The 26,129-nt window shown below is 57.3% G+C and overlaps 2 protein-coding genes across 5 annotated transcripts; one reads left to right on the top strand and one right to left on the bottom strand.

Annotated features, from left to right (window-relative positions):
- Window positions 1–131: 131 nt before the first annotated feature.
- Window positions 132–19,006, top strand: SETDB1 (SET domain bifurcated histone lysine methyltransferase 1). Of its 3 annotated transcripts, none has more exons than XM_068995516.1 (22): window positions 132–202; window positions 541–773; window positions 1,022–1,188; window positions 1,497–1,534; window positions 2,126–2,225; window positions 2,510–2,680; window positions 2,958–3,159; window positions 4,107–4,180; window positions 4,504–4,694; window positions 5,029–5,206; window positions 5,992–6,118; window positions 8,290–8,448; window positions 9,901–10,491; window positions 10,875–10,991; window positions 11,292–11,461; window positions 12,300–12,919; window positions 13,403–13,431; window positions 13,519–13,642; window positions 14,152–14,302; window positions 14,682–14,896; window positions 15,285–15,373; window positions 17,067–19,006. In XM_068995516.1, exons 2-22 carry the CDS (start codon window positions 553–555, stop codon window positions 17,182–17,184), a joined length of 3,852 nt encoding a protein of 1,283 aa, XP_068851617.1. In that variant the 5' UTR covers window positions 132–202; window positions 541–552; the 3' UTR covers window positions 17,185–19,006. The 3 variants fall into 3 exon arrangements, 2 of the variants coding, with proteins under 2 accessions (XP_068851617.1, XP_068851616.1); XM_068995515.1 differs by having other exon boundaries at window positions 13,510–13,642; XR_011146643.1 differs by lacking the exons at window positions 9,901–10,491; window positions 10,875–10,991; window positions 11,292–11,461; ... (5 more) ...; window positions 15,285–15,373; window positions 17,067–19,006 and adding an exon at window positions 6,432–7,610 and having other exon boundaries at window positions 8,290–8,342.
- Window positions 18,732–24,019, bottom strand: CERS2 (ceramide synthase 2). 2 transcript variants are annotated; one of them, XM_068995517.1, is made up of 11 exons: window positions 23,903–24,019; window positions 22,364–22,537; window positions 21,735–21,852; window positions 21,517–21,635; window positions 21,271–21,328; window positions 21,121–21,171; window positions 20,821–20,913; window positions 20,491–20,619; window positions 20,290–20,396; window positions 20,021–20,174; window positions 18,732–19,778 (listed from the first exon to the last, which is right to left on the bottom strand). In XM_068995517.1, the coding sequence occupies exons 2-11, from the start codon at window positions 22,534–22,536 to the stop codon at window positions 19,650–19,652; spliced, it is 1,131 nt and encodes a 376-aa protein (XP_068851618.1). In that variant the 5' UTR covers window position 22,537; window positions 23,903–24,019; the 3' UTR covers window positions 18,732–19,649. The 2 variants fall into 2 exon arrangements, with proteins under 2 accessions (XP_068851618.1, XP_068851619.1); XM_068995518.1 differs by lacking the exon at window positions 23,903–24,019 and adding an exon at window positions 22,654–22,678.
- Between the last annotated feature and the right edge of the window lie 2,110 nt (window positions 24,020–26,129).

Genomic DNA, 26,129 nt, shown 5'->3' with positions numbered 1-26,129 from the left:
CGGGAAGCTCTCGGGGGGACAGCGGTGGATTCCCGGTTCCAGAGGAATTTATTCCGGAATTTCGGGGGATTTCTACCCCTCACGCACCCCCCCGGGGGTCATCCCCGCCGCCAGGGGGCAGCAGCGCGGGCGGGAAGTGACGTCACGCGGCGTTCGGGGAGGGCCCGCCCGGTTCTGCTCCGGTTCCCCGGGACCGGCGGCGGTGAGTGAGGGGTGAGGGGACGGGGGCTGAGGGGAAGGGCGGCTTGTGAAGGTCTGTGAGCGGGTGGGCGGCACGGACCGGGCTGGGAGAGCATGAGGGAGACTTGGTGTGGGGTATTGAGGGGAGTTGGTAGGCGCTGAGGGGAGGGGGGGGGGGGCGTGAAGGGCTGTGAGGGGATGGGGGGGGGAGGGGAGAAGGTGTGTGAGGGGATGGAGGGGCTGTGGGGGGATGTGGGGGCAGGGGAGGATGAGGGGAAGGTGGGAAAGGGTGGGGGAGCTCCCGTGACCTCCCTCCCTTCCCTCACCTCGTCTTCCTCCCGTGCCTCCCCTCACCTGTAGTACCCTGAGGTGATGGAGGAGATGGATTCCCAGGACATCAAAGAGCTGCAGCAGGAGGTGATGGAGGAGCTGGGAATCTCCATGGAGGAGCTGCAGGAGATCATCGACAAAGAAGTGGAGAATTCCGAGTGGGTGAGGCAGCGGAAGCAGCAGCTGGAGGAGCTGGAGCAGTGCATGAGGCACAAGGAGGAGGAGGTGGCCCACGTTGACCAGCTCATTGACGATGCCATGAGGTGAGCGAGCCTGGGGCCAGCCAGGAATTCCGAGGAGGGGGATTTGGGGGCAGGAAGGGTCTTCCCATTCCCTTCAGGGCAGAGCCACGGTGTGGGTGGCTAATGAGGGACACTGACAGCTACCCCCCCCCACCACCCGAGGCTCAAAGCCCTTCCTGTGGCCACCTCCCCTCAGCTGCCTGTGGCCGGGCGTGGCTCCTGGCTGTCACTGCAGGATTCGGGAGGCACAGCCGCTTTCCCTCCCGCAGGGCCATCAACAAGTGCGAGACGCTGGCCAAGGAATTGTATTCCATGATGGGCCTCCAGTACCGGGAGAGCAGCTCCGAGGACGAGGCGCCGGCGGCCGCCGAGGTCATCGAGATCCCGGACGAGGAGGACGACGACGTCATGAGCGTGGACTCGGGCTGGAAGCGCAGTTCAGTGTCCCCAGCTGTGCCAGGGGAGGGGTTGGGATGAGGGGGAGCACCTGCCAGATGCTGTTGGCATCCCGGGATTCCTGGAGTCCCAAAGTGGGGTTTCACCTTTGTCCCACCTGCCTCGCTGTCGTCCCCATCGAGCGATGCCGCGTTAGGGAGGATGGAAGCTTTGTTGGGGTGGATTTCCTGGCGGGGATTTGGGGGTGGATGCTTTTCCCTGTTCCCTTTTCTTTCTGTGGTTTAATTGGGACGGGTTTTTTCCCCCCACCAGAAACGTTCTAAACCGCTGTTCTCTCTTCGCTCACAGGCAGCAGCAGTCCCAGAATCTCCAGAGATCAGAGTCTGGTGAGTGAGGAGGCCCTGGCTAGAGACGATTCCTCACGTGGGGTTTTCCTGGTGATGCCTTTTCCTGGTTTTAAAATCAAGAGTCAGACACGGTTAGAAAGAGAAAAGGGATTTTTACCTTGGGGTTTATTTTAAGGATCCTTAGGTGCACACGTCCAGGTCATATGCATCGAGATGCACTCCGCTGAGTGTGTGTGTGTCTCCCCCCAACATTGGGTATAACATTATAGGTGTTACTAATTAGCAGATCTATCAAAGATTCCCCAATGAGAGGCTCAAGTGAGCCCCCCTCCCCAAGGAACCTTCCCCTGGATGGTTCTATCTGAGTTTACAGAATGTGTTCTGGAGAGGAACCTTGGGGTCTGGGGCACACTGATCCCTGGCTACGAAGCTTCTAAAATGTTTAATCTCTTAGTTTAACAAACAAGTCCAAGAATGGAGGCAAAAAGCACTGGGAATACAGAACTTGTAAAAAGGTATAACAGGGGGATAAAAGAAAAGGCAAAAATCTTCATGGCATCACTGGGACACAACTTTGTTTGGTGCTAAAAACCCCTGAGTTTCTCCGTGTTTCCCTTCTCTTTCCTCCAGCTGCGGGAAGCGATGGTTGCCATGAGGAAATCTGCCCGGGACGTTGCGAAATTCATGGATGCTGTCAGCAAGAAAACGAGCTTGCAGGAAGCACAGAAAGGTGTGGGAGCTTCCAGGGGGCCTTTGCTTCCCAAAATAGGAAAACAACGATCCCCTTTCCCTGCTGGAAAGCTCCGTTGATATTCCTTGATTCCGGATTGCCGTTTTCGTTTGGAGCGTGTCGATTCCACGCTCGTGCTTTTCACGGAGCTGTCTCCATCCAGAACAAGGGAGGCACCTGGGCTGCCTGAGGGGAAGGAGAGCAGGAATTCTCCTTCCAGAACACGTGCAAAGGGGAGCTTTGGGTGATTTGGGACTGACTTTTCTGCTGTTGTTCCTTGGTAGATGCACAACCCCCTCAGGAATCTCCTGGCGCTGCCCAGCCCGTCGTTGTCCCTGCAGCCCCTGAGAACGATCTCAACACTGATGGGGACCTCAAAGTGGGCATGAGGATTTTGGGGAAAAAAAGAACCAAAACGTGGCACAAGGGGACGTTGATTGCCATCCAGACGGTCGGTATGTGCCAGGCACGGGGCTTTCCCGGGATTTTGGGTGGGAAACCTGGATGAAAGGGTGTCAGAGCACCTGCTATCACCTGGAAGGGATTGTGGGAGCAACACACCTCCACTGCTCCACTCTCCAAATTAATTCCTGCAAGGCTTTTAAATGAATTCTGAGTTAATTCTGAATAAACCCTCTCAGAGCGACCCTGGGATTCCGCTGTGAAATCCACGCGGCTTTTGTTCGTTTTCCCCTTGATTTATCTCCCATTTGCCTTAAAATGTCTTTCCAGGTGCTGGCAAGAAGTACAAGGTGAAGTTTGATAATAAAGGAAAGAGTTTGCTCTCGGGCAACCACATTGCCTACGATTACCACCCCTCTGCCGAGAGGCACCACGTGGGCAGGAGGGTGGTGGCCAGGTACAAGGATGGCAATCAGATGTGGCTCTATGCTGGGATCGTGGCTGAGACCCCCAACGTCAAGAATAAAGACAGGTATTCCTTATTTCCCACCCTTCTCCGGTTTTTTGGAGTTTTTTTTAACTTTTTTTAGGCCAAAAAAAAAAAGGTTTCTTTGAATACCCTTGAGGTGCTGAATTGTGCCCTCCCCAGGAAGGCGATTCTGACTTTCTTCATCTTTCTTATCTCTTGAAACTCAGGGTGTGGAGCTTCCATTCTTGCTCGTGGCCATGAGTCAGGAATTAGATCTGCTAATTGATTCAAATTATCAGCCAAATGTGGAGTCTGGGCTCCTTGAGGCATGAAAAAGTGGGAGGAAATAGGAGCCCTGGGAGGGTAAAGTGGCAGCAGTGTTGCCAAAGCAGTTGGGGAGGAGAAAGAGCAGGTTTGGGGCAGCTTTTTTTGGGAATAAGGAAGGGGCAGGGCTGCTCTGATTTATTAAGATAAAGGCTTGTGGTCTTCCTGAAGAGATTGATAAAGGATTGAATCTCCCTGGGTCTGCTGTGAATTGTGCTGGATTTTATCTGATCCGTGTTTAATAACTGAAAATGATGAAATAACTGAAAATTTGGTACTCAAATCCCAAATTTTCTCTTGGTTGTGATGCTGATCCTTCATCCTGCAGCTTTTGTACAGCTCCAGGGCCTGCAGTCGTTACTCAGAGGCACTGAGTGGGTGCCTTATCCATCTTCCCTGCAGAAACCAGGAGCAATCCAGCATTTTCCCTTCCTTTATCTCCCTTTCCTGAGGCACAGAGGGGATTCAGAGCAGAGGGAAAGGGCCTGGCTGGGAATTGCACTACTGGGAAGCATTTGAGCATCCATGGAGGGGGGGGGGGGGGGCACAGGGAGAGTTTGGGGCTCTCCATCCAGGATTGGGGGGATGTCTCCAGGAGGAGCAGGAGAGGTTCTCCACTTCCATTCCTTGCTGTGAAGCTGCGTTCTCTTCAACTTCCCAGTCCTAATTCCCGTTGGGTTTTCCAGGTTCCTGATCTTCTTCGACGACGGCTACGCGTCCTACGTGAAGGAGTGGGAGCTCTACCCGGTCTGCCGGCCACGTGAGTGATCCCTGTCCCTCCTGGCCTGCAGAGGTTTTAGGTTTTGGGTTTTTGGAAGAGCCTGGGTGCAAAAAACGGGCGTGGCCCTTTTGGTGCTGAGCCTGAAAACATCTGAAATCCTGGTTTATTGCCAGGGTGGGTTCAGGATGCTCCACCACCGACATTCCGGCCCTAGGGGATACAACCCCTTGATTGACTTTATGTAAAAATCCACCTGGGATATCCTAAAAAAAAAAAAAAAAAAACAAAAACCCAAAAAGAATTAAATGTTCTCTCTGGTTTTTGTCCTTTTCCCTTTCTCCCACGTGTCCCGTTCCAAACAGTGAAAAAAGCCTGGGAAGACATTGAGGATGTTTCCTGTCGGGATTTCATTGAGGAATACATCACTGCCTACCCCAACCGGCCCATGGTGCTGCTGAAGAATGGGCAGCTGATCAAAACTGAGTGGGAAGGGACCTGGTGGAAATCCAGAGTGGAAGAAGTGGATGGAAGTCTGGTCAAAATCCTTTTCCTGGTAGGAATTCCCCTTCTCTCCTTAGGATTAAATTTGAGGCTGGGGATTTGATCAGCTCCTTGCTCATCATGGAAACCTTGAGGTGGGAAGAAGCTCTGAGATCTCGGAGCCTAAGGCCCATGTGCCCAAGTGCCACATCCACAGGAGTTTTGGACAATTCCAGGGATTGGTGGAGTCACCCTGGTCAGCCTGCCCAGGGCGTGAACACCCTTCCCACAAAGAAATGCTCCCTAAATAACCCAATTAAGAAATTCCAACATAAATAACTGCGTGGTTCTGCTGCTTGTCCATACTCACTGTTTTCTCCTTGTGCTCTCTCTGTGTCTCACCTCAGGAAGCTCTACCCACGGGAACTGTCAGCGTTCCCTTCTCGTTCCCTCAGGAGGATAAACGTTGTGAGTGGATTTACCGAGGTTCCACACGCCTCGAGCCCATGTTCAGCATGAAAACTTCCACAGCTTCTACCCAGGAAAAGAAGCAAAGTGGCCAAACCAGGACTCGTCCCAATGTTGGTTGGTGGCATCTTTTGGTTTCGTGTAGATCCTGGGATTTAAGTGGAGGGTGGTTTGGGTTTGGTGGGTTTTTTAGCAGAATTCCTGGAGATTTCAGATTTCCAGGTTTTGGTTGGTTTGGTTGGTTGGTTTTTTTCCTTCTCACAGGAGATTTCAGATTTCCAGGTTTTGGTTGGTTTGATTGTTTTTTTTTTTTCCTTCTCACAGGAGATTTCAGATTTCCAATGGGTCTTTTCCCATAGCACAGGACATTGAGATTTCCAGTTTTTTTTTTTTTCCTCTGGCATAGGACATTTAGATTTCCAGGTTTTTTTTCCTGTGGCATAGGACATTTAGATTTCCAGTTGTTTTTTTTTTCCTCTGGCATAGGACATTTAGATTTCCAGGTTTTTTTTTTTTTCCTCTGGCACAGGACATTTAGATTTCCAGGTTTTTTTTTTCTCTGGCATAGGACATTTAGATTTCCAGGTTTTTTTTTCCTCTGGCATAGGACATTTAGATTTCCAGTTTTTTTTTTTTCCTCTGGCATAGGAGATCTAGATTTCCAGTGGGATTTTTCTCCTGGAATAATGCCACAAAACCAAACTACACTTGGGTGAAGCTGTCAGAACTTTTGGAGGAGCTGCCGTGCTCCGAGCTCGGTGCTGCCCCACCGTTAATCCCAAATCCCTCCGTTTCCCTTCCTTCCAGGCACAACTCAGTGTTGTGGAGCCCATACAGCCAACTTTAGATAACACCAGGGATTTTTCCCGTTGACTCTTTGGTTTTTCCACCTTCCCCACCAGGTGCTGTGAGGAGCAAGGGCCCTGTGGTCCAGTACACCCAGGATTTAGCGGGAGCTGGTCCCCAGTACAAGACTCCAGAGCAGCCTCCAGCTGCCCGCCCCGCGTCTCCTCAGCCTGCAGAGATGGAGTAAGTACCCGAGTCACCTCCAGCACCTTCCACCTCTTTGCTTCTCTCCAGCACTCAGCTCTCTCAGGCACCACCTTTTCTGTGCAGAGCAATCCTCAGGTGCAGGTTTCCTTCAGGGCTTCAGTCATGATTTTGGGGGAAATCTTTTACCTAAAAGCTGCTGGATGAATAACTGGGGGCGGGAGCTGAGAGCCAACACTCCCCGAGCCAAATATTCCTCCTCAGGGCTAAAGCTTCGCATTTGCCTTTCCAAATTACACCTTTGCTCCTTCTCTTCCCAAAATCTGAATTGCTCCCTCGTGTCACGATCCAGGCACTGGCCCCCGGCTGCCTTGTGTCCCTCCACTTGGACTGACCTGCTCGCTGACCTCGCTGGGAATTCGGGATCAGTGGTCGGTCCCGGTGGGCACGGAGCAATCCACGGCCAAGCCGCTGCCAGGGGCCCAAGGGGGACATTCCCGGAGCCGCAGGCTGAAGGAGGCCTGGAGGAAGGAGGAACTCAGCTCGGTGATGAAGGGAGCATGTTGGAGGACACCAGGGAACCTGGCAATGTGCTCGGGGACTTTTTAGCAGAGGGAGAGGCTCTCCCGGTTCATTTTTGCCAGCACTGTGGATTTCCCATCCGGGTTTACGGCCGCCTGGCCCCGTGCCAGCACGTCTTCTGCTGTGACTGTGCCCTGCTGGTGGGGCACGAGGGAGGCAGGACGTGTCCCAGGTGTGAGCAGCCCGTGCAGGAGGTCAACCTTTACTCCCCACAGGCTCTCCAGGTGTAGCAGCAGCTCAAACCCCACCTGCCTCAGCTGGAGGTGTCCTCGGGGAAGGGGGGCTCCTCTGCGAGCAGCAGTGCAATAGAAACCCAATTTACCCCTGGAAACGCTCCCTCTGTGCTGGTCTGACCAGGATTTGGGAGTGGAAACCACAACGACGTCACCTTTTCCATAACGCCAAAGAAATCCTGGATGCTGAAGGAGCTCCTGGAATGCACAGCTGGGCCCCCCACCCTTGCAGGCCCCCCTCCCATGTGCTGGGAAGAGCCAGGCTGGGACTGGGACACCCTGGGACCGTGGGCACCAAGACAACCAAGCTGAACCCGCAGCCCTGTCACCATCACCGAATCCTTTCCCATTCAGGCCTTGGCAGCGGTCACGAGGAATTTTCTCCCTTCTCCCCACGGAGGGCTTTGGCTTTAGGACGTGGTTTTTGTGCAGCTGCTTCCCTGCCCTTAAATCTGAACTGCTCCTGAACGGGGACAGGAAGCAGCAGCAGGCCCGGCCGTGGCCCTGCTGGTCCCAGGGATTCTGCGGGGTTCAAACGCTTGGATTTCACATGAATTAAAACTAAGAACAGTCTCCTCACTCTGGTGTTTTGTTTCCTCTGAGGAAAACCTGGGTCTCTTCCCCCTTCCCCCCACCACCCTTTCAAGTTCTTCTCGGTGTCCTCACCGCTTCTGACTGCTTGAAGCCCATTTTTCCTCTTGCTCTTCATTTTTGAGGTGTGTTTGAACACTTTGCTTTCAGGCAGCTGTTGGCAGAAGCCCTCATCCCTTCCTGCTCTCCTTGTCTCCTCCCTTTCTCCCCAATAACTTCACTGTTTTTCCTCTTCAGCGGCTGGTTTGGGGTGGTTTTCTGTTTTATTGGTGTAAATGGGTTGGAAACCTCCTGGAATGGTTTGGAAACTTGGGAGTTGATTGAAATGGGTTGAGGACCTGTTTTTTTGGAGCCTTTACTAGCTGTTTCATCAGGGATGTTATTGCATTCCCTTGCACAATCTTATCTTATTCCTCAGTCCTTGCAAGAGAATCCTCTGGATTTGTTCCTCCCACTCAGGCCTGGTTGAGCCTCTGGAAACTCTGGTTTCTGTTCATCCAGGGCTTTCTTCATGGCCTGGTTTGTCCAGCTTCCCAGGATGAAAGCCTTGGGCCAAACTTGTTAACCCTTTTCTTATTTCAAAATCAGAAGTCACTTGTAGCTGAGTTCTGAAATTCAGAGTGGTTCTGGCATTGCTGTAGCAGAAACAGCCAGAAATGGGCTGATTTTCACACTTCTTAGGAAAAAAAAAAAAACACTGCTGGGATTCTCCTGGCGTTTCTGAATTCCGTGGGGCAGCGTTGCTTTGATTCCCACCAGTTGCTTTTCCCATGTTCCAAATCAGCTCCTTCTTCCCTCCCGCAGATGCTCCGACAACCAGCTGGCCCAGGGCAGAAAGCAGGTGGCCAAGAAAAGCACTTCCTTCCGTCCTGGCTCCGTGGGCTCCGGGCACTCGTCCCCGTCCTCCCCCGTCCTCAGCGACGCCCCAGCAGCCGGGAGGGCCCTGCCGGCCCCGCAGCACCGGTGAGCAGAGCTCTGCTTGGGGGGACACATCCACGGCTCCTCCCGAGTCTGGGGTGTTGGGGTCTGTGTGTGTGTGTGTGTGCTGGTGGGTTCCTGGTGGGGATTGAGCAGCTCAGATCATGGACCGGTGGAATCACTGAGGTGGCAAAAGCCTCTGAGTTCATGGAGTCCTCCCAGCACTGCCAGGGGCCACCGCCGAGCCACGTCCCCGAGTGCCACATCCGTGTGTGTGTGTGTGCTTTGAGCACTCACAGCGATGGTGACTTCACCACCTTCCTGGGCAGCCCCTTCCAATGCTTGCCCACCACCCAGCTCCTGCTGGTCACACTGTGGTCGCTCTAAGCCAGCTGCTTGTTGCCCATCGGGGCTCAGCTTTGCTCTATCCACCCACACTCCATACTGCCCTTCCTTAACCCCATCCCTTCTCTCTGAGTTGCAAAAGCCTCTGAGTTCATGGAGTCCTCCCAGCACTGCCAGGGGCCACCGCCGAGCCACGTCCCCGAGTGCCACATCCGTGTTTGTGTGTGTGCTTTGAGCACTCAGAGCGATGGTGACTTCACCACCTCCCTGGGCAGCCCCTTCCAATGCTTGCCCACCACCCAGCTCCTGCTGGTCACACTGTGGCCGCTCTAAGCCAGCTGCTTGTTGCCCATCGGGGCTCAGCTTTGCTCTATCCACCCACACTCTGCACTGCCCTTCCTTAACCCCATCCCTTCTCTCCCTGCGTGTCGCAATGACCGCCACTGACCGCTGCCCAGGCCAGCCCCTGCCGTGTGTGACAGGAGTGGGGAGCAGCCGGAGGCTCTTGGCTTTAAAGCTGCTCCTCAGGAGCTCAGCTCTGCCCAGGGGAGCTGAAGCTCCAGGCACAGTGGCTGGCAGCAGTCTGGAGGAGGGAGAGGATAAAAAGTAGCCAGGAGGGGGTAATCCAAATTTATTGGGGGCAACCCACAGGGGACAAAAGCCTGGAGCAGCTCCAGGGAACCCCTTATAAAGGGAGGTGTTACAATGGGGATGGCTCAACTGGGGACCAATAGAAGTCTCTAAGCGAGGGATATGGATGAGGATAGACATTTCCTTGGGCCTATAGCCCCAAGGGGAGGAGGGAAAGGGATCACATGCCCCTATGGGGCCTCGGTTTAGGGGATTTCCAAAGGGGGAGGTATCTAGAGGGGTAGGGTCTCGGGGGATTGACGGGGACCACATAAGGGTAAACTGGGAGGTTTCAGGTGATGGACACTGAACCTTTGGGAACAACAGGAGAGGTTTGGGCGATTGATAGGGAAAGAGCCAGAACAAGAGGAGGAGAACCATGTAGGGAGCACCGAGGGGAGCAGCTTAGGTCTAGGACAAACCACCTGGGAACAGAAGCGTGGAAAGGCAGGGATGAACCATCGGCGTACATAAAACCTCAATAAAAATACAATAAAAGTATCTCATCGCCACCCCCCTCAGCCTCCCCAGCAGCGCTCCCTCCCAGCCCTTCCACGGCATGATGGACCGCGTTCCCAACGAGCCGTCCTACCGGGCCCCTCTGGAGAAGCTCTTCTACCTTCCCCACGTGTGCAGCTACGCGTGCCTGTCGCGGGTGCGGCCCATCCGCAGCGATCAGTACCGCAGCCGCAACCCGCTGCTCATCCCGCTGCTCTACGACTTCCGCCGCATGACGGCGCGGCGCCGCGTCAACCGCAAGATGGGCTTCCACGTGCTCTACAAAACGCCCTGCGGGCTCTGCCTGCGCTCCATGCAGGAGATCGAGCGCTACCTCTTCGAGACGGACTGCGACTTCTTGTTCCTGGAGATGTTCTGCTTGGATCCCTACGTGCTGGTGGATCGGAAGTTCCAGCCTTACAAGCCGTACTACTACATCGCCGACATCACCAAGGGCAAGGAGGACGTGCCGCTGTCGTGCGTCAACGAGATCGACAACACCCCGCCGCCGCAGGTGGCTTACAGCAAGGAGCGGATTCCCGGCAAGGGGGTGTACATCAATACCAGCTGGGAGTTCCTCGTGGGTTGTGACTGCAAGGATGGCTGTAGAGACAAGTAGGTGATTGCTCCTGGGTGAGGGGAAGGCGCTGGGGTTCTGTGAGGCGTCCCCAGGGAATGCCTGGAGGTGGATCTGCTTTGGGGTTTAAAGCCCTGCGGGTTTCGTGGAATTGTGGTTTGGGTTGGAAGGGGACGTTAAAAAACACCCAGTTCCAACTCCTGCTGTGGGGCAGGGACACCTTCTACTGTTCCAGGTTGTTCCAAGCCCCATCCAGCCTGGCCTTGGACACTTGCAGGGATGAGAAATCCGCAACTTCTCTTGGTTTGATTCCGAGTCAAACCCTTTGTGCCCATCTCTGCCTAAAGATTCCATTTCTTCTCCTGTCTCCAGACCGATGTGAGAAGTGTTAACTCGTGGGTTTTCCTGCGTCTCTCTGCAGATCCAGGTGTGCCTGTCACCAGCTGACCATCCAGGCCAGCGGCTGCACCCCCGGAGGGCAAATCAACCCCAACTCGGGCTACCAGCACAAGCGGCTGGAGGAATGTCTCCCAACAGGGTGAGCAGAGCCCTCAACCAGCCCCACATCCATCAGAGAGGGAATCGATCCCGGCTATCCCAGTGCAGGTGTCACCACCTGCCTCTGGTCTTGGTTCTTCTGCCAATCATGGAATGGTTTGGCTTTGGAAGGGGCCTTAAGGATCATCTGAACACAGGCACAGGTCCCTTCCATGAGACACAGCTGCTCCAAGCCTGGTCCTCTGGGATCTCTGTGTAAAAACCCCAGCACTGCCAACAGCCCCCGACCTTGGGGATGTTTCTTTGTCCTGGAAGTTGTCACCCTTCTCCTCTCTTGCAGCGTTTACGAGTGCAACAAGAGGTGCAAGTGCAACGTGAACATGTGCACCAACCGCCTGGTGCAGCACGGCCTCCAGGTGCGCCTGCAGCTCTTCAAGACCCAGAACAAAGGTTGGGGCATTCGCTGCCTCGATGACATCGCCAAGGGCTCCTTTGTCTGCATCTACGCAGGTGGGAACTCGCCTCGCTGGTGGAAACCTCTTCCCTGGAAAGAGGGGTGGCCAGAGATGGGAATGGAGCTGAGGGAGGGGTTGGAGGACAAGGAGAAGAGTCTGGAAATCTCCTGAGGGAGCTGGAGGTGCTCATCCTGGAGAAAAAGAGGCTCGGGGGGGACCTTCTGGCTCTCCACAGCTCCCTAGGGAGGTTTAAGTTGGACATTCAGGAAAATTTCTTCCTGGGAAGGGTGGTCAGGCACTGGCACAGGCTGCTCAGGGAGGTGGTGGAGTCACTGTCGCCAGAACTGCTCAAAAACCTGTGGATGTGGCACCTGGGCACGTGACTCGCTGGTGGCCTCGGACTCAAAAGCTCCTCCAGCCTCAGTGACTCCCTGATTCCACAGCCCAGCAGAAGGGCTGGGAAGCTCCTGCCGTGGTGGGTGTCACAGGACACACTGGGCCCCCAGGCTATCCCTGAGGTGACCCAACCCCTGTGCCCAGCAAATCGGCCGGGCCTGGCACTGCCCACGGGATGCAGAAGTTGCATCGCCGGGGTTGCGTTGGCTCTGCCACGGAGCCGCCCACGGGCACAGCCAGAGCTGCTCCGTTGTCAGCTCCAGCCCTTCCAAGCCTCTGCTTGAGCCGCTCTCTAGAGATTTCCTGGCTGAAAACCTTGGTTTTAGCTCAACCACCTCAGGGTTTTGTTACATCAAGAAACAGGGTTCCATTGTCCTTTCTGAGGCCAGCTTCGGAACGAAGCGGTGTCATCCCTGTTTTCTCCTCAGTGAGCTTTGGAGAGGCTAAAATTGAACATCCTCCCAGAAAACTCACACTTGGCTTCTTTTCTGCCCCAGGGAAAATCCTCACGGATGACTTCGCTGACAAAGAAGGGCTGGAGATGGGCGACGAGTACTTCGCCAACCTGGACCACATCGAGAGCGTGGAGAACTTCAAGGAAGGCTACGAGAGCGACGCCAAGTGCTCCTCGGACAACAGCGGCGTGGACCTCAAGGACGACGACGACGACGAGAACACGGGCACGGACGAGCTGGAGGAATCCAACGAGGACAGCTCCGACGACAACTTCTGCAAGGACGAGAGCTTCAGCACCAGCTCGGTGCTGCGCAGCTACGCCACGCGCCGGCAGACGCGCGGCCAGCGCGACCACGGCCTCTCGGAGACGGCCTCCAAGGACTCGGGGCTCACGCGGCCCCTCGGCCACGACGAGCCCGCCACGGCCCCGCCCTGCAAGCTGCCGGTGTCCGAGGAGACCTCCAAGAACAAAGTGGCCTCGTGGCTGAGCTCCAACAGCATGGCCGAGAGCTTCCAGGACAACGACGGCGCCTCGTCCTTCAGGGCGGGCGAAGGGGGAGAAGCCAAAGGTGTGAAAATGGAGGTGGCTACGGAGAGGGAGAAGGGCTGCGCCGCCACGCCGGGAGATCTGAACGGAGAGGCGAAGGCAGCCAAGAAGGAGGTGAGGGAGAGATGTGGGAATGGGAGAGTCCAAAGGCAGAGAGGTGCTCCTGCCTGCGGTGGCTTTTCTCCCTGTACAGCACATCCACGGGGATTGTGGGGCTCAGCTTCCTTGAATCTCTGGTGGGACAGGGAGGTGCTTTTTCCCCTCCCAGGGAGGGAATTTGTGGCACAAGAGGCTACAGAAGTCGCTCAGTGTGAGCAGAGCTGAACGTCCTCCTGTCCAGGGGTCTGAGGGACACGGCTGGGGACAGCAAGGACGTGGAGGTGGTCCCTGTCCACCCCCTGCTCTGAGGAGGAGGGCACTTGGAGTCCCCCAGGGTGGGGCATCTCCATGCTGGGTGTCACACTGAGCGTGGGGACGGGCAGTGCCTCCCTCCTGGGCTGGCATTTTCGGGAATCAATTCCATCAATTCCATGGAAACTGCTGGAGAGTGCTTGAGAAGGGAGAGATTCCAACCTTCTGTGCTTCTCCCCTTTGCAGGAACCCGAAGAATCGACCAGAATTTCCGGGTAAGATTCCTTAAAATCGTATTTTGGATAATTTCCCTGGAAATCCAAGCGTGACTCGCTCTTGTCCTGACTCCACAGGCTGAGCAGCCTGGGAAGGAGGTACGGCTACAACCCCTGCCCCCCCAAGCTGGAGGGGATCCGGAGGCCGGTGAGTGGGACGGTGATGCTGCAGAACCGCCGGCGATCCCTGGGCCTGCCGCCCCCCTCGGAGGTAAACGGGACCCTCAACCCTCATTTGGGGTTGTTTTCTGCCTTTTTGGTTCCCACTTGAGCACAGGGTTAGTGGTTGTAGTTGTTGATTTCTTGGAGGGCAGTGATTTCCTTTGGGTTTTGGAAGGGGGGATTCTTTCGTGGATCTGAATGGGGGAAAAAAAGAGGGGAGTGTGGAATTTGGGTGGGATTTGGCACCTTGGTGTGCACGCCTGGGACCTGCTGTTTGGCAGAGCCATGCTGGGGAACAATCTTTGTTTTTTGGGTCTTGTCCCTTCCTTCTGAGCACCTAATGCTCCAGCATCATCTCAAGCAGAACGCAGCAGCCCCCAAAATCCCAGGGGTGTTCCAAACCTGTGGGGTGCCGTGTCCAGAGCAGGGAGTGGGGTGGGGGAATCCCCTTCCCAAAGGTTTCCTGGAGCAGAGAGGGGTGTGCTGGAAGGAGAGCACCACATTCCTGGGGAAAAGGGAGGCTGGGATGCACACACCAGGAGCTGTTCCTGTCCCCAGGACGTGCTGACACTGTCCAGCAGCACCGACAGCGACGGGGAGAACGGGCAGGCCCCGGGCAGGGCCAACGACAGCGACGACATCCAGACCATTTCCTCGGGATCTGAGGAGGAGGAAGGGGAGGACAAGAAAAATCCATCATCTGGGTCAGGTGAGGGGGGAGATGAGGGCTGAGGGTGAGGAGTTTTGGCTGCAAAGCACCGGGAAGGGCTCATGAGGCCACACAGCAGCTGCTCCTGCTGCGTCCGACCGCTGAGGTTGGAACGTTCCCCGTGTGTTTGGCGAGACAAAAACTGCAAAATCCGCTCCTCGAAACCAGCTATTTTTGGGTATTGTAAGAAAAAGCAACAACGAGGCTTACGGTGGGTCTACCAGGGTGGGCTGGGTGGATTCCAGGAGCCGTCCTGCAGCGATATTTCGGATCCGAGGCGTTCGTTACCTCCGAGTGCAGCCGCAGCGGGGACCAGCGGGGTCGGGGCCAGCACCGGCCCCCAACTTCCTCTGCTGGAGAAGCTCCCATCTCCTGGCAGGTCCCGTGAAGAGACAGGTGGCTGTGAAATCCACCCGAGGCTTCGCCCTCAAGTCCACCCACGGCATCGCCATCAAATCCACGCCGCTGGCAGCGGCCGACAAGGGCGAGAGCGCGGGGCCCGTGCGCCGCAGCACGCGGCAGTTCTACGACGGCGAGGAGAACTGCTACATCATCGATGCCAAGCTCGAGGGCAACCTGGGCCGCTACCTCAACGTGAGTGGGGCACAGGGGGCTGAGCTGTCGGCTCGGTGGGGCTGGTCCTCCTCCCCAAGAGCAGCTAAAAACGGGAGAATTGGGGAAAAGAGCAGGTTTAGGAGGATGATGAAGTTTCCTGAGCGGAACGGCAGCTGCTGCGGCCTGGTGGGAGTGGGAATGGCCCTGTCAGTCCTTGCAGAGCCCTTGCAGAGCCCTTGCAGAGCCCGTTACCTTTGAGTGTGGATCTTGTGACTCACCCCGGGCGTGCAGCCCGTTCCAGCAGGATTCCGCTGGATGCGGCGGGCAGAGCAGGAATGCTGCTTTGTTTATAAAGGCTGCCTTCAGTGCTGGCAGCTCAGCTCCCTGCCCCAGCAGCAGCTCAAGCTCTTCCCTGTTGCCTTTACAGCACAGCTGCACCCCAAACCTCTTCGTGCAGAACGTCTTTGTGGACACCCACGACCTTCGCTTCCCCTGGGTCGCCTTCTTCGCCAGCAAGTGAGTCCTGGAGTGCTGGGAGGGGGCTGAGGATTCCTGAGCCTCGGTGGGAACCTGCTTGGGTGTTCCCTGCTCCTGGAAACCCCATTCCCATCATTCCTGAGCAGAGAAATCAGTGCCAGGTGAAATCCTCTCTCTTGTGCTGGAGATCCTGGTGTGATTTTTCCCCCCGGTTTCAGACCTTCCCAAAGGGCAGAGTGAAGCACGGAGCAGCCGAATTCCCGGCTTTTTCGAGTCCCAAATCTTTTGAGTCGTGGTGAATCCCTGCCACGTGCCTCTCTGCTCCTCCACAGAGATGGATGAATCCTCACAGGAATGATTCAGCAGGGAACTTTGTCCCTTTCTCTCTGGCTGCCTCAGCCTCGTCCTGGAGCGCTCGCAGGGAAGCGTGGCTTCCTTCTAGCACCCAGTTCCTCCTCTTTTCTGGAGCAGTCTCCTCTTTTCTGGAGCAGTCTCCTCTTTTCTGGAGCAGTCTCCTCTTTCTCCTCTTTCCTGGAGCAGTCTCCCCTTTCTCCTCTTTTCTGGAGCAGTCTCCTCTTTTCTGGAGCAGTCTCCCCTTTCTCCTCTTTTCTGAAGTAGTCTCCTCTTTCCTGGAGCAGTCTCCTCTTTCTCCTCTTTCCTGGAGCAGTCTCCCTTTTCTCCTCTTTCCTGGAGCAGTCTCCTCTTTCTCCTCTTTCCTGGAGCAGTCTCCCTTTTCTCCTCTTTTCTGGAGCAGTCTCTTCTTTCTCCTCTTTCCTGGAGCAGTCTCCCCTTTCTCCTCTTTCCTGGAGCAGTCTCCCCTTTCTCCTCTTTCCTGGAGCAGTCTCCTCTTTCTCCTCTTTCCTGGAGCAGTCTCCCTTTTCTCCTCTTTTCTAGAGCAGTCTCTTCTTTCTCCTCTTTCCTGGAGCAGTCTCCCTTTTCTCCTCTTTTCTAGAGCAGTCTCTTCTTTCTCCTCTTTCTTGGAGCAGTCTCCTCTTTCTCCTCTTTCCTGGAGCAGTCTCCTCTTTTCTGGAGCAGTCTCCTCTTTCTCCTCTTTTCTGGAGCAGTCTCCTCTTTCTCCTCTTTCTTGGAGCAGTCTCCCCTTTCTCCTCTTTTCTGAAGTAGTCTCCTCTTTCCTGGAGCAGTCTCCTCTTTCTCCTCTTTCCTGGAGCAGTCTCCCTTTTCTCCTCTTTCCTGGAGCAGTCTCCTCTTTCTCCTCTTTCCTGGAGCAGTCTCCCTTTTCTCCTCTTTTCTGGAGCAGTCTCTTCTTTCTCCTCTTTCCTGGAGCAGTCTCCCCTTTCTCCTCTTTCCTGGAGCAGTCTCCCCTTTCTCCTCTTTCCTGGAGCAGTCTCCCTTTTCTCCTCTTTTCTAGAGCAGTCTCCTCTTTCTCCTCTTTCCTGGAGCAGTCTCCTCTTTTCTGGAGCAGTCTCCTCTTTCTCCTCTTTCCTGGAGCAGTCTCCCCTTTCTCCTCTTTTCTGGAGCAGTCTCCCCTTTCTCCTCTTTTCTGGAGCAGTCTCCTCTTTCTCCTCTTTTCTGGAGCAGTCTCTTTTCTGGAGCAGTCTCATCTTTCTCCTCTTTTCTGGAGTAGTCTCCTCTTTTCTGGAGCAGTCTCCTCTTTCTCCTCTTTCCTGGAGCAGTCTCCCCTTTCTCCTCTTTCCTGGAGCAGTCTCCTCTTTCTCCTCTTTCCTGGAGCAGTCTCCTCACCCATCCCACGTGGTTTTTTTTCACTCCCCAGGCGGATCCGAGCCGGCACGGAGCTGACCTGGGATTACAACTACGAGGTCGGCAGCGTGGAGGGCAAGGAGCTGCTGTGCTGCTGCGGGGCCATCGACTGCCGGGGCCGGCTGCTCTGAGCCATCCCTGCTCCCAGCAGATCCCACTTCTCCAGAGGCCTGGTGCTCACTTTCCCTCAGTGAGGGTAAAGTTTCTTCTCCAGAGGTTCTCAGTTCTCCCCTTCCACCTGGAAAATCACAGATGGACACGGAGCAGGAACGGGCTCTGGCTGTGTTGGGGGGTGATTCCCAACCCCCCTGGGCTTCTCCCACCTTGAGGCTGCCTCAAGGAAGGAGCTTTTCATGCTCTCTTCCAGCTTTCCACCAAAAGTAAGGCACAAACCTCCTTTTTCCAGCAGCAAACACTTCCCCAGTATTCCCAGGAAGTGCTTCCCAGTTGGGATTGAGGCCTTGAAAGTGGGAGGGAGGATGGTGGAAAGAATCTCTGGAAGACTGGACCAATCTGGATTTATAGAATTTAAGTGAAAAAAGACAAGAAATAAGTATCTGTCTTTACCTGTGAGCTGTTGTAAAGAATCTTTTAGTTGCTAAAAAGCAATAAAAGTGTGTTTTTCTACTAAAAACAACCAACCCTGATCCTTGAGACGCAGCAAAGAGAAAACACGATTGAACCACTGCCATCATCCTTGTTTCTATGGGCTTTGCAGGAAACATGCCAGAGGCTGATGGGCACAGGGAGAGGAGGAGCTCCCACATTTTCACCTTTCCTTCACCTTTGCTCAAAACAAACACTCCTTAAACCCTCCAGTCGACAGAATTACAGAGAAACGGGTTGGAATTTTCTTAAAGCAGATCCCATGCCTCTCCCCCATCTCCAACCTTCCTGAAAACGCCGAGTTTGGCCTCAATTCCTGCAGCTGGGATAGCCCCAAACTGGCTTTGGGCACCTGGGCCAGGGGAGGGAGGGAGGGAGGAGCAGTTGCCAGCCCTGTCCAGCTGCTGGCCACGGATCCACATGGAAAACGCACACGGAAAATCACCGGGGCTTGGCCGCCACACTCAGTCCCAGGGCTGGGGCTTGGGTTTTGTTTTTTTGGTTGTGGGGAAGGGGGGAAGGAAGGTGGGAAGACACCAGGGCAGATCCAAAGGGTTCAAAAAACCACCTGGAGAACTGATAAAAAAGGTGAAGTTTTAAAAACCAGCATCAAATCTCTCATTATTGCCGTGGCAAAGCCCAACCCGAGGGGTGGAGGAGTCGATTCCATCCCGCCTCCCCCATGCCCAACACCGGCCCGGCTCACGCAGCTCTGCACAAGGGAGGCTTGTTGGGTTTTTTTTCCTTGCTAAATAACCTTTTCTTTGTAAAATAAAACCTTTCTGGGGCCTCCTGGAGCTCCGGTTCCATCCTGAGCGTCCACCTGAATAGAGGCTTTGTCATCCCAGCGGGGCCGCAGCTCCTCAGGGAACCCAAACCCAAGCTCCAGCCTGGGGTTGAAGATTTGGAGAACTTTTAGGAGAAAAAAAAAAAAAAATATATATATATATAAAAATCATCAAAATCCTCAACTCTGCCCATTTTTAGCACTGCCTAAAGGATCTGTATCAAAATAAGCCCCAAATGGCCTCAAGGCCATTGTGCCACTCACAGAATATGCCCAAATCCTGTATTTTTTATTTTTTTTTTTACCCAAGTTTATTAGTTTTTTTTAAACTTTTAATATATTTAACCTTTTATTTATTTCTTCTTTTTTTTTTCTAAAAAACAAGAACAACAAAACACTTTTTGGTCTGACATTGGTTAATGGTCCTTTTTCCCCCCCACCCACCCCACCCTCCGTGCTGGGAGGTCTCGCAGCATCCCGGGGGGATGCAGGAGACAGAGCCAAGCCCGGCTCCTTCTGTCTTCCAAATAAATAGAAAGGAAAAAAAAAAAAAGGAAAAATCAGTTGGAAATTTGTCCTGTTACAGCTGGGAGAGGCCACGGAGAGGGAGAGACTCAAAATCCATTTACCGAAAAGAAACGAAGAGGATTAAACTCTGTGAGACACAAGGAGTGACTCAACCCCGCAGCTTCCTTCCCCCAAGTACTTCCATAGTGTCATCCCATCATTTAGGCACTGAAAACACCCAGGAATTCCCTGCTCCACCCTCCCGGTTCGGCCGGAGCAGGGATTGAGCCGGCTTTTCACAGCTCAGGGAAAAGGGGATTTTTCCCCCTCCCCCCGCTGAAGGAATGGTTGGGAAAAGTAGGAATAACAACACAGAGCCCAGCAAGGGGCTGGGGCCGAGCTCTTTGGCCAGAGCCAATCCGAGGGGCTGCGGGGCGGGAAGGAGCCACCCCGGCGGGATGGGAGCCATCCCGGTGGGATCCCCCATCCCGGTGGGATCCCCGCCGGTCCCGGGGAACCGCAGTGGATTAAGGCAGCGGGTGAGAGGTGGAAGGGCACCAGCGGTGAGAGTGAGGCAGAGCTGCGGCCCCGCTCCGGAGGGGTCTGGGCCCGGCGGGCGCTCCGGGGGTCCCGGCGTGGAGCGGCCGGAGGGGCCGGGCCGGCGGCGGGAGGCGGCAGCTCTCGGGTCCGGGGCGCTCAGTCGGTTTTGCGGTGGTTGTTGTTGAGGACGGGGTGGCCATTGGAGAGGGGCCCGTTCTTGGCCGCCTCCTCCTCCTCCTCAGAGTTGTCCGTCTCCTCGCGGTCACTCCGCTCGTCCTCCACCACCTGGGGGCAGGGGGAAAAGGGGGTTCAGCCAGCAGCTCCTCTCCCCCCCCCCCCTCCCCATTTTCCTGCCGTGCCTCAGTTTCCCCATTGCAGCCACGGTGGTTTCTCCCCACCGAGGGCTCTCCGGGAGCTGGGCAGCCACAGGGGGGGGGGATTCAGGAGCTGGGGGGGGTCTCCCCTGCAAAGCCCCATCCTCCATCCACCCCGAGTGGGTCCTTTCCCCCGTGACCATCCCCCCTCACCTTTCCAGTTATGAACTTCTGGGCCATGCGGATGATGAGGTAGGCCCAGAAGATGTGCAGCGACTGCAGCACCACCATCATGAAGTTGAAGAAGTAGTAGCCGAAGAAGGCGGGGTAGAGATCCAGCGGATAAAACAGCGTGCAGTGCATGATCCTGCCGGGAAAAGCCGCTCCCGTTAGGGGCACAACCAGCATCCCACCCCCAGTGAGACCCCCCCCCCCCCCCCCAGCCCCTGCCTCAGTTTCCCCCGCTCCCCAGCGGGGCTCACCAGAAGGGCAGGATGACCAGGCGGGTGATGATGAAGACGGCGGCGAAGACGATGAAGATGTTGTTGCAGGTGTTTCTCCAGCCGGCGTAGTTGAACATTTTGGCAGACTGGGGGAGGAGGGGGAGGGCAGAGGGGGTGAGCTGGGGAAGGGGGCACGGGATTGGGGGCCGTGGTGACAGCGGGGCAGAGGGACACACCGACCTCCAGCAGATAATCCGAGGAGTCGTGCAGGGCCATGATGAGCGTCCCAGCACGGATGTAGTTGGCGAACCAGGAGAAGCTGATGAGGATGATGGTGGCGACGTGGTGGATGATTTGCTCCTTGAAGTCCTGTGCCCAAAGCAAAGGGGAGCCCAGCAATAGGGTGGGGGGGGGTTACAGCAGCCTGGATCCCACCCATACCAAACCCCCATCCCACAGCCCCTCTGCGTCCCCAGATCCTCCCAGCTGGTCCCTCCCGCCCACCACGAGGGCGAAGAAAACCCTGCCACGACGTCCCAGTGTCTCCCAGCCCCCTCCCAGAGCCCCCACCTTGCGCTTGACGTCGGAGGCGATGCTGAAGAGCAGGGACCAGTAGAAGGAGAGCTCGATCATGTAGTACCAGTACTGGGAGGGCAGCATGCTCTGGGGGCAACAGACAGGTTGGGGGAGTCCCTCTGTGTGCCCCAGAGGGGTTTGGTCCCTTCCTGTGGGCACCAGCCGGGTGTCCTGGGGGACTCCCCAAACCCCCACGGGTGCCAAGAGACCCCTCCTGCACCCCCAGCTCCCACTGCTGATCCCGGTGCTCAGGAAAAGCCACGGGCTGGCAGCCGGGATGGGCTCAGTGCTCACCTGGATGGGGTATCCCTTCCACACCTCCCGGAGGTCGTAGAACCAAGGTTTCTGCAGGATGGGGAGGGGGACACACAGAGAGAGAGAGAGAGAGGAGTCAGAGGGGCCAGGGGGGCCGGGGGAGCGTGGGGAGGGGGTGGCAATACTCACATCCACTATGACAGCCATGCCAGCAATGAAAGCAATAAGGTAAAAGGTGAATCTCCAACTGGAAAAAGGAAGCAGACGGTCCTCAGACGGGCACCGGGGAGCGGGAGGGAGGAGGACGGACCCACCGGCCCCGCATCCCGCGCTTCCCACCCCTCCCGGGCAGCTCCCGGCCGAGCGGGTGCCCCCAGAGCCCCCCAGGGCGGAGGGGACAGTGACATCGGGCAGGAAGGGGGGCACGGCTCTCACCTGGCCTCCCGGAATTTCTTGAGCAGGCTGGGCCGGTCCTGGTTGCGGCGGCGGCGGAACCAGCGCTCGACCTGGCGCACGGTGCAGCCGCTCTTCTTGGAGAGCGTCTCCACGTCGGCCTGGGGACACCGGGACAGCCCCACCGTGTCACAGGGACCCGGTTCTGGCACCTTCACCCCCCACTCCAGGCACCTCTGGGGACTCCCCCCAGCCCTCACCTGCTTGGGGTGTTTGGTGGTGGCAGCGTAAAACTTCTCCAGCACCGCATTGGGGGTGGCTTTTAACCGGACCTTCTCCTTGACGTTCAGGAGCCCGGCCAGGGGGGTGGCCACGTACCTGGGGAAGGAGTGGGGGACATAAATGTCCCCGTTTCTGTCACCTGGATGATTTGGCCCCCAAATCAAAGCCACCCGGGGACCCACAACCGCTCAGCATCTCGGTCTCCCCGTCCTGCTGTGCCTTCTCCAAGGTGGGATTTGCCACAGGGGAGCCCCCCGGGGTCCCTCTGTCACGGGCTGTCCCCACTGCGATGAAGGGCGGCCCCCCCCCCCCTTCTCTTGCCATCCCAACAAAGCCGGGTCTGTTCCCATTGTTTGCCCAACAAATCGCTCCCTAAACGCCCGGTAAGGGCGGGGGATGCACAAAGCCGTGTTTGTGTGGGGAAAGGGGGGGGGCGCGTGGGGTTGGGGGGCGGGGGGGGAACAGGACCCCCGGGGTGCCACGGGCAACCCCCAGCCAGGCTGAGGACAAGGTGCCACATCCCGGGGTTCAGCCACTGCCCCCGGGGCACAGGGAGAGCCGGATCAGGGGCTCAGGATCCGTCCCCACCCCCAGGGAAGGGACTCACGTCTCAAAGAGGTGCCGTACGATGAGGAAGAGGAAGGCCAAGGGGAGGGTGATGTACAGGTCAGAGGCTTTGGCATAGACTCGCCCATCCCGGTCCTCCAGGTCGGCCCAGGTGAGGTTTGCCGGGAGCCAGAGCCGTTCCCACCAAAAATAGCTGTACAAGGTCTGAAACATGCTGGGGGGAGGGAAAGGGGGAGAGGTGAGGGGGGCACCGGCATCTCTGAGGAGTCGGCTGATCCCACCCCGCTCTGTCTCCCACACCCCGGCTGCACCAGGCACCCCAACTTCCACCTCAGCTCCCGGTGAAATCCCCCTCGGAGCGGCCGGCGCTGGGCTCCGGCTCCGGGGGACTTTGCTCCCGGCAGCCCAGAGGTCAGCGGGTGATCATTAACAGGGGCCCCAGTCCTGCTTCCGACCGGCAGCGCGGATCCCTGGGACCAGCCCGAGGCAAGAACCGGGCTCCAGCCTCCGCCCTTCCCACCGGGATGGGCACAGCCCCGGTTCTGCCGCGGGAGAAGCCCCCCCGACGTGGGTTTTTTTGCATCCCGCGGCTGATCCAAACCCAATTCCCGGTGGGAAACGGCGGCACGGAGCCCACCGCCACCGTTCCGAGGCCAGGCACAGCACCAGCGTGGGATTAGGGATTTGCTGGCGGCACAATGAGCACCTTTGTGCCTTAAAAAGGCTCCGGACGGGCCCCGGCAGGGGAGCCGCCCCTCGCCGCGGGGTCAGCGCATCCCGGCTCTCCCTCCCTCTCCGGCAGCCGGTTTTGGGGAACCCCGCGGGGTCGGGATGGGGTCGGGATGGGGTGGCACCCCCGAGAAGCGAACCCCCAGCACGGCGCAGGGATTGTGGCGAGGTCCGGGGCGGCTCCGCTCCGCTGGCGGAGGAAGAGGAACCACCGTGGCCGGTTTCGCAAGGGCAGGCGGGAGGGAGGTGCCGCAATTCCCGACTCCCGGGGCTGTGCCGCGGGCAGGTAACGGGAGGGGAGCGTGGGAGGACGGGGTGAGGCCCCGGTCAGGGCCGGCAGCTCCTTCGGCCCCGGGGCACCGGCAGCGCGGCGTGCCGGCACCGGGGCCAGCGAGCCCGGGGGTCACCGCCAGGCCGGAGCCCTCCCCCCCCGAGGTGATTTTAGGAGCGATCCTGCTGGAAACGGGACGAAATCCCGGCGGGTTTAAGTCGTGGAGAGAAAAACGGCACCGGCTGCGATCCGGGCCCGGGGGCTGCGCGCCCTGCCCGGGTCGGGGGGCGGCGACCCCGGCGGGGCCCGAGGCCGCTCTGGGCCCCCGTTGTGGCCCCGGGGGGGCCCCGCCTCCGCCCAGCCCCGCCCGAGGGGCCCCGCCGGACGCTGACCGAGGGCAGATGGAGGCCCGGGATGGCTCCGGTGCGCGCCCAACGCCCGCAGAAGGGCCCGGCCGCGGCCCTGGCGCGGGGTGGGGGGGGAGAAGAGCGGGAACCATCCCGCGGCCCCCGCCCCGGGCGGCCCCTCCCGGAGCGGGGAGGCCCCGCGTGGCCCCGGTTGCCCGCGGGCCGCACTCACCCGCAGCCGCCGCCCGGAGCCCTCACGGAGCCGCCGCCCGGAGCCCTCACGGAGCCGCCGCTCGCCCCCCCCGTCCCGCGCGCGCCCCGCGCCAGGCAGCGGCGGCAGTGACGTCACCGCAACCCGGGAGTGACGTCACCGCAACGCCGCGGGGAGCGGCGCCCGCCGTGGGGCGGGGCGGGGCGGGCCCAGGCGTGAGCAATCAACCGCCGAGACGGGATCGGGGCACTGCCTATAGACGCCTGTGCGCCCCATATACACCCCATATACACCCCATATACACCCCCTATACACAGCCCTGTATGTGCCCTGTGCGCCCCATATACACCCCCTATACACAGCCCTGTGCGCCCCATATACACCCCATATACACCCCATATACACCCCCTATACACAGCCCTGTATGTGCCCTGTGCGCCCCATATACACCCCCTATACACAGCCCTGTGCGCCCCATATACACCCCTATACACAGCCCTGTGCGCCCCATATACACAGCCCTGTGCACCCCATATACACCCCATATACACAGCCCTGTGTGTGCTCTGTGCACCCCATATACACCCCACACACACAGCCCTGTGCGCCCCATATACACCCCTATACACAGCCCTGTGCGCCCCATATACACCCCCTATACACAGCCCTGTGCGCCCCATATACACAGCCCTGTGCACCCCATATACACCCCTATACACAGCCCTGTGTGCCCCATATACACCCCATATACACAGTCCTATGCACCCCATATACATCCCATATACACAGCCCTGTATGTGCCCAGTGCACCCCATATACACCCCCTATACACAGCCCTGTGCACCCCATATACACCCCATATACACAGCCCTGTGTGTGCTCTGTGCACCCCATATACACCCCTATACACAGCCCTGTGCACCCCATATACACCCCCTATACACAGCCCTGTGCGTCCCATGCGCCCCATATACACCCCATACACACAGCCCTGTGCACCCCCTATACACAGCCCTGTGCACCCCATATACACCCCATATACACAGCCCTGTGCACCCCATATACACCCCTATACACAGCCCTGTGTGCCCCATATACACCCCATATACAGTCCTATGCACCCCATATACACCCCATATACACAGCCCTGTATGTGCCCAGTGCACCCCATATACACCCCCTATACACAGCCCTGTGCACCCCATATACACCCCATATACACCCCATACACACAGCCCTGTGCACCCCCTATACACAGCCCTGTGCACCCCATATACACCCCATATACACAGCCCTGTGCACCCCATATACACCCCATACACACAGCCCTGTGCGCCCCATATACACCCCATATACACAGCCCTGTGTGTGCCCTGTGCGCCCCATATACACCCCATATACACAGCCCTGTGCACCCCATATACACCCCATATACACAGCCCTGTGTGTGCTCTGTGCACCCCATATACACCCCTATACACAGCCCTGTGCGCCCCATATACACAGCCCTGTGTGCCCCATATACACCCCTTATACACAGCCCTGTGCACCCCATATACACCCCATACACACAGCCCTGTGTGCCCCATATACACAGCCCTGTGTGCCCCATATACACCCCTATACACAGCCCTGTGTGCCCCATATACACAGCCCTGTGCACCCCATATACACCCCATACACACAGCCCTGTGCGCCCCATATACACAGCCCTGTGCACCCCATATACACCCCCTATACACAGCCCTGTGTGTGCCCTGTGCACCCCATATACACCCCTATACACAGCCCTGTGCACCCCATATACACAGCCCTGTGCGCCCCATATACACCCCATATACACAGCCCTGTGTGTGCTCTGTGCGCCCCATATACACCCCATATACACAGCCCTGTGCACCCCCTATACACAGCCCTGTGCGCCCCATATACACCCCATATACACAGCCTTGTGCACCCCATATACACCCCATATACACAGCCCTGTGCGCCCCATATACACCCCATACACACCCCATACCCACCCGTCCGTGCCCTATGCAGCCCCTATACACCTCCCTCCCCTATACACCCCCCTCCGTGCTCTATCCACCCCATATACACCCCTAGGTGCACCCTATGCTCGTCCCCGCACACCCCATGTGTATCTATCCCCTTATAGACCCCACACACACCCTTGTGCAGGCCCTATGACCCCATACGCCCCTGTACAGCCCCGTGTGTGCCCTTTGCTCCCCCCAAGCCCCCC

Source organism: Aphelocoma coerulescens, chromosome 25 (genome assembly GCF_041296385.1).
Source record: "Aphelocoma coerulescens isolate FSJ_1873_10779 chromosome 25, UR_Acoe_1.0, whole genome shotgun sequence".
NCBI lineage: Eukaryota > Metazoa > Chordata > Aves > Passeriformes > Corvidae > Aphelocoma > Aphelocoma coerulescens.
This window is presented reverse-complemented; position numbering and strand designations above follow the sequence as displayed.

Bases quoted from the DNA above. Each gene is read 5' to 3' on its own strand.
- SETDB1 (XM_068995515.1), top strand. From the start codon at position 553: ATGGAGGAGATGGATTCCCAGGACATCAAAGAGCTGCAGCAGGAGGTG. The intron at 3,160-4,106 runs GTATTCCTTATT...TGGGTTTTCCAG, and splicing joins AACGTCAAGAATAAAGACAG to GTTCCTGATCTTCTTCGACG. The intron at 10,492-10,874 runs GTAGGTGATTGC...GTCTCTCTGCAG, and splicing joins AAGGATGGCTGTAGAGACAA to ATCCAGGTGTGCCTGTCACC.
- CERS2 (XM_068995517.1), bottom strand. From the start codon at position 22,536: ATGTTTCAGACCTTGTACAGCTATTTTTGGTGGGAACGGCTCTGGCTC. The intron at 21,636-21,734 runs GTGAGGGCTGGG...CGGTGTCCCCAG, and splicing joins CCACCAAACACCCCAAGCAG to GCCGACGTGGAGACGCTCTC. The intron at 19,779-20,020 runs GTGAGGGGGGAT...CCCTGCCCCCAG, and splicing joins AGAAGTTCATAACTGGAAAG to GTGGTGGAGGACGAGCGGAG.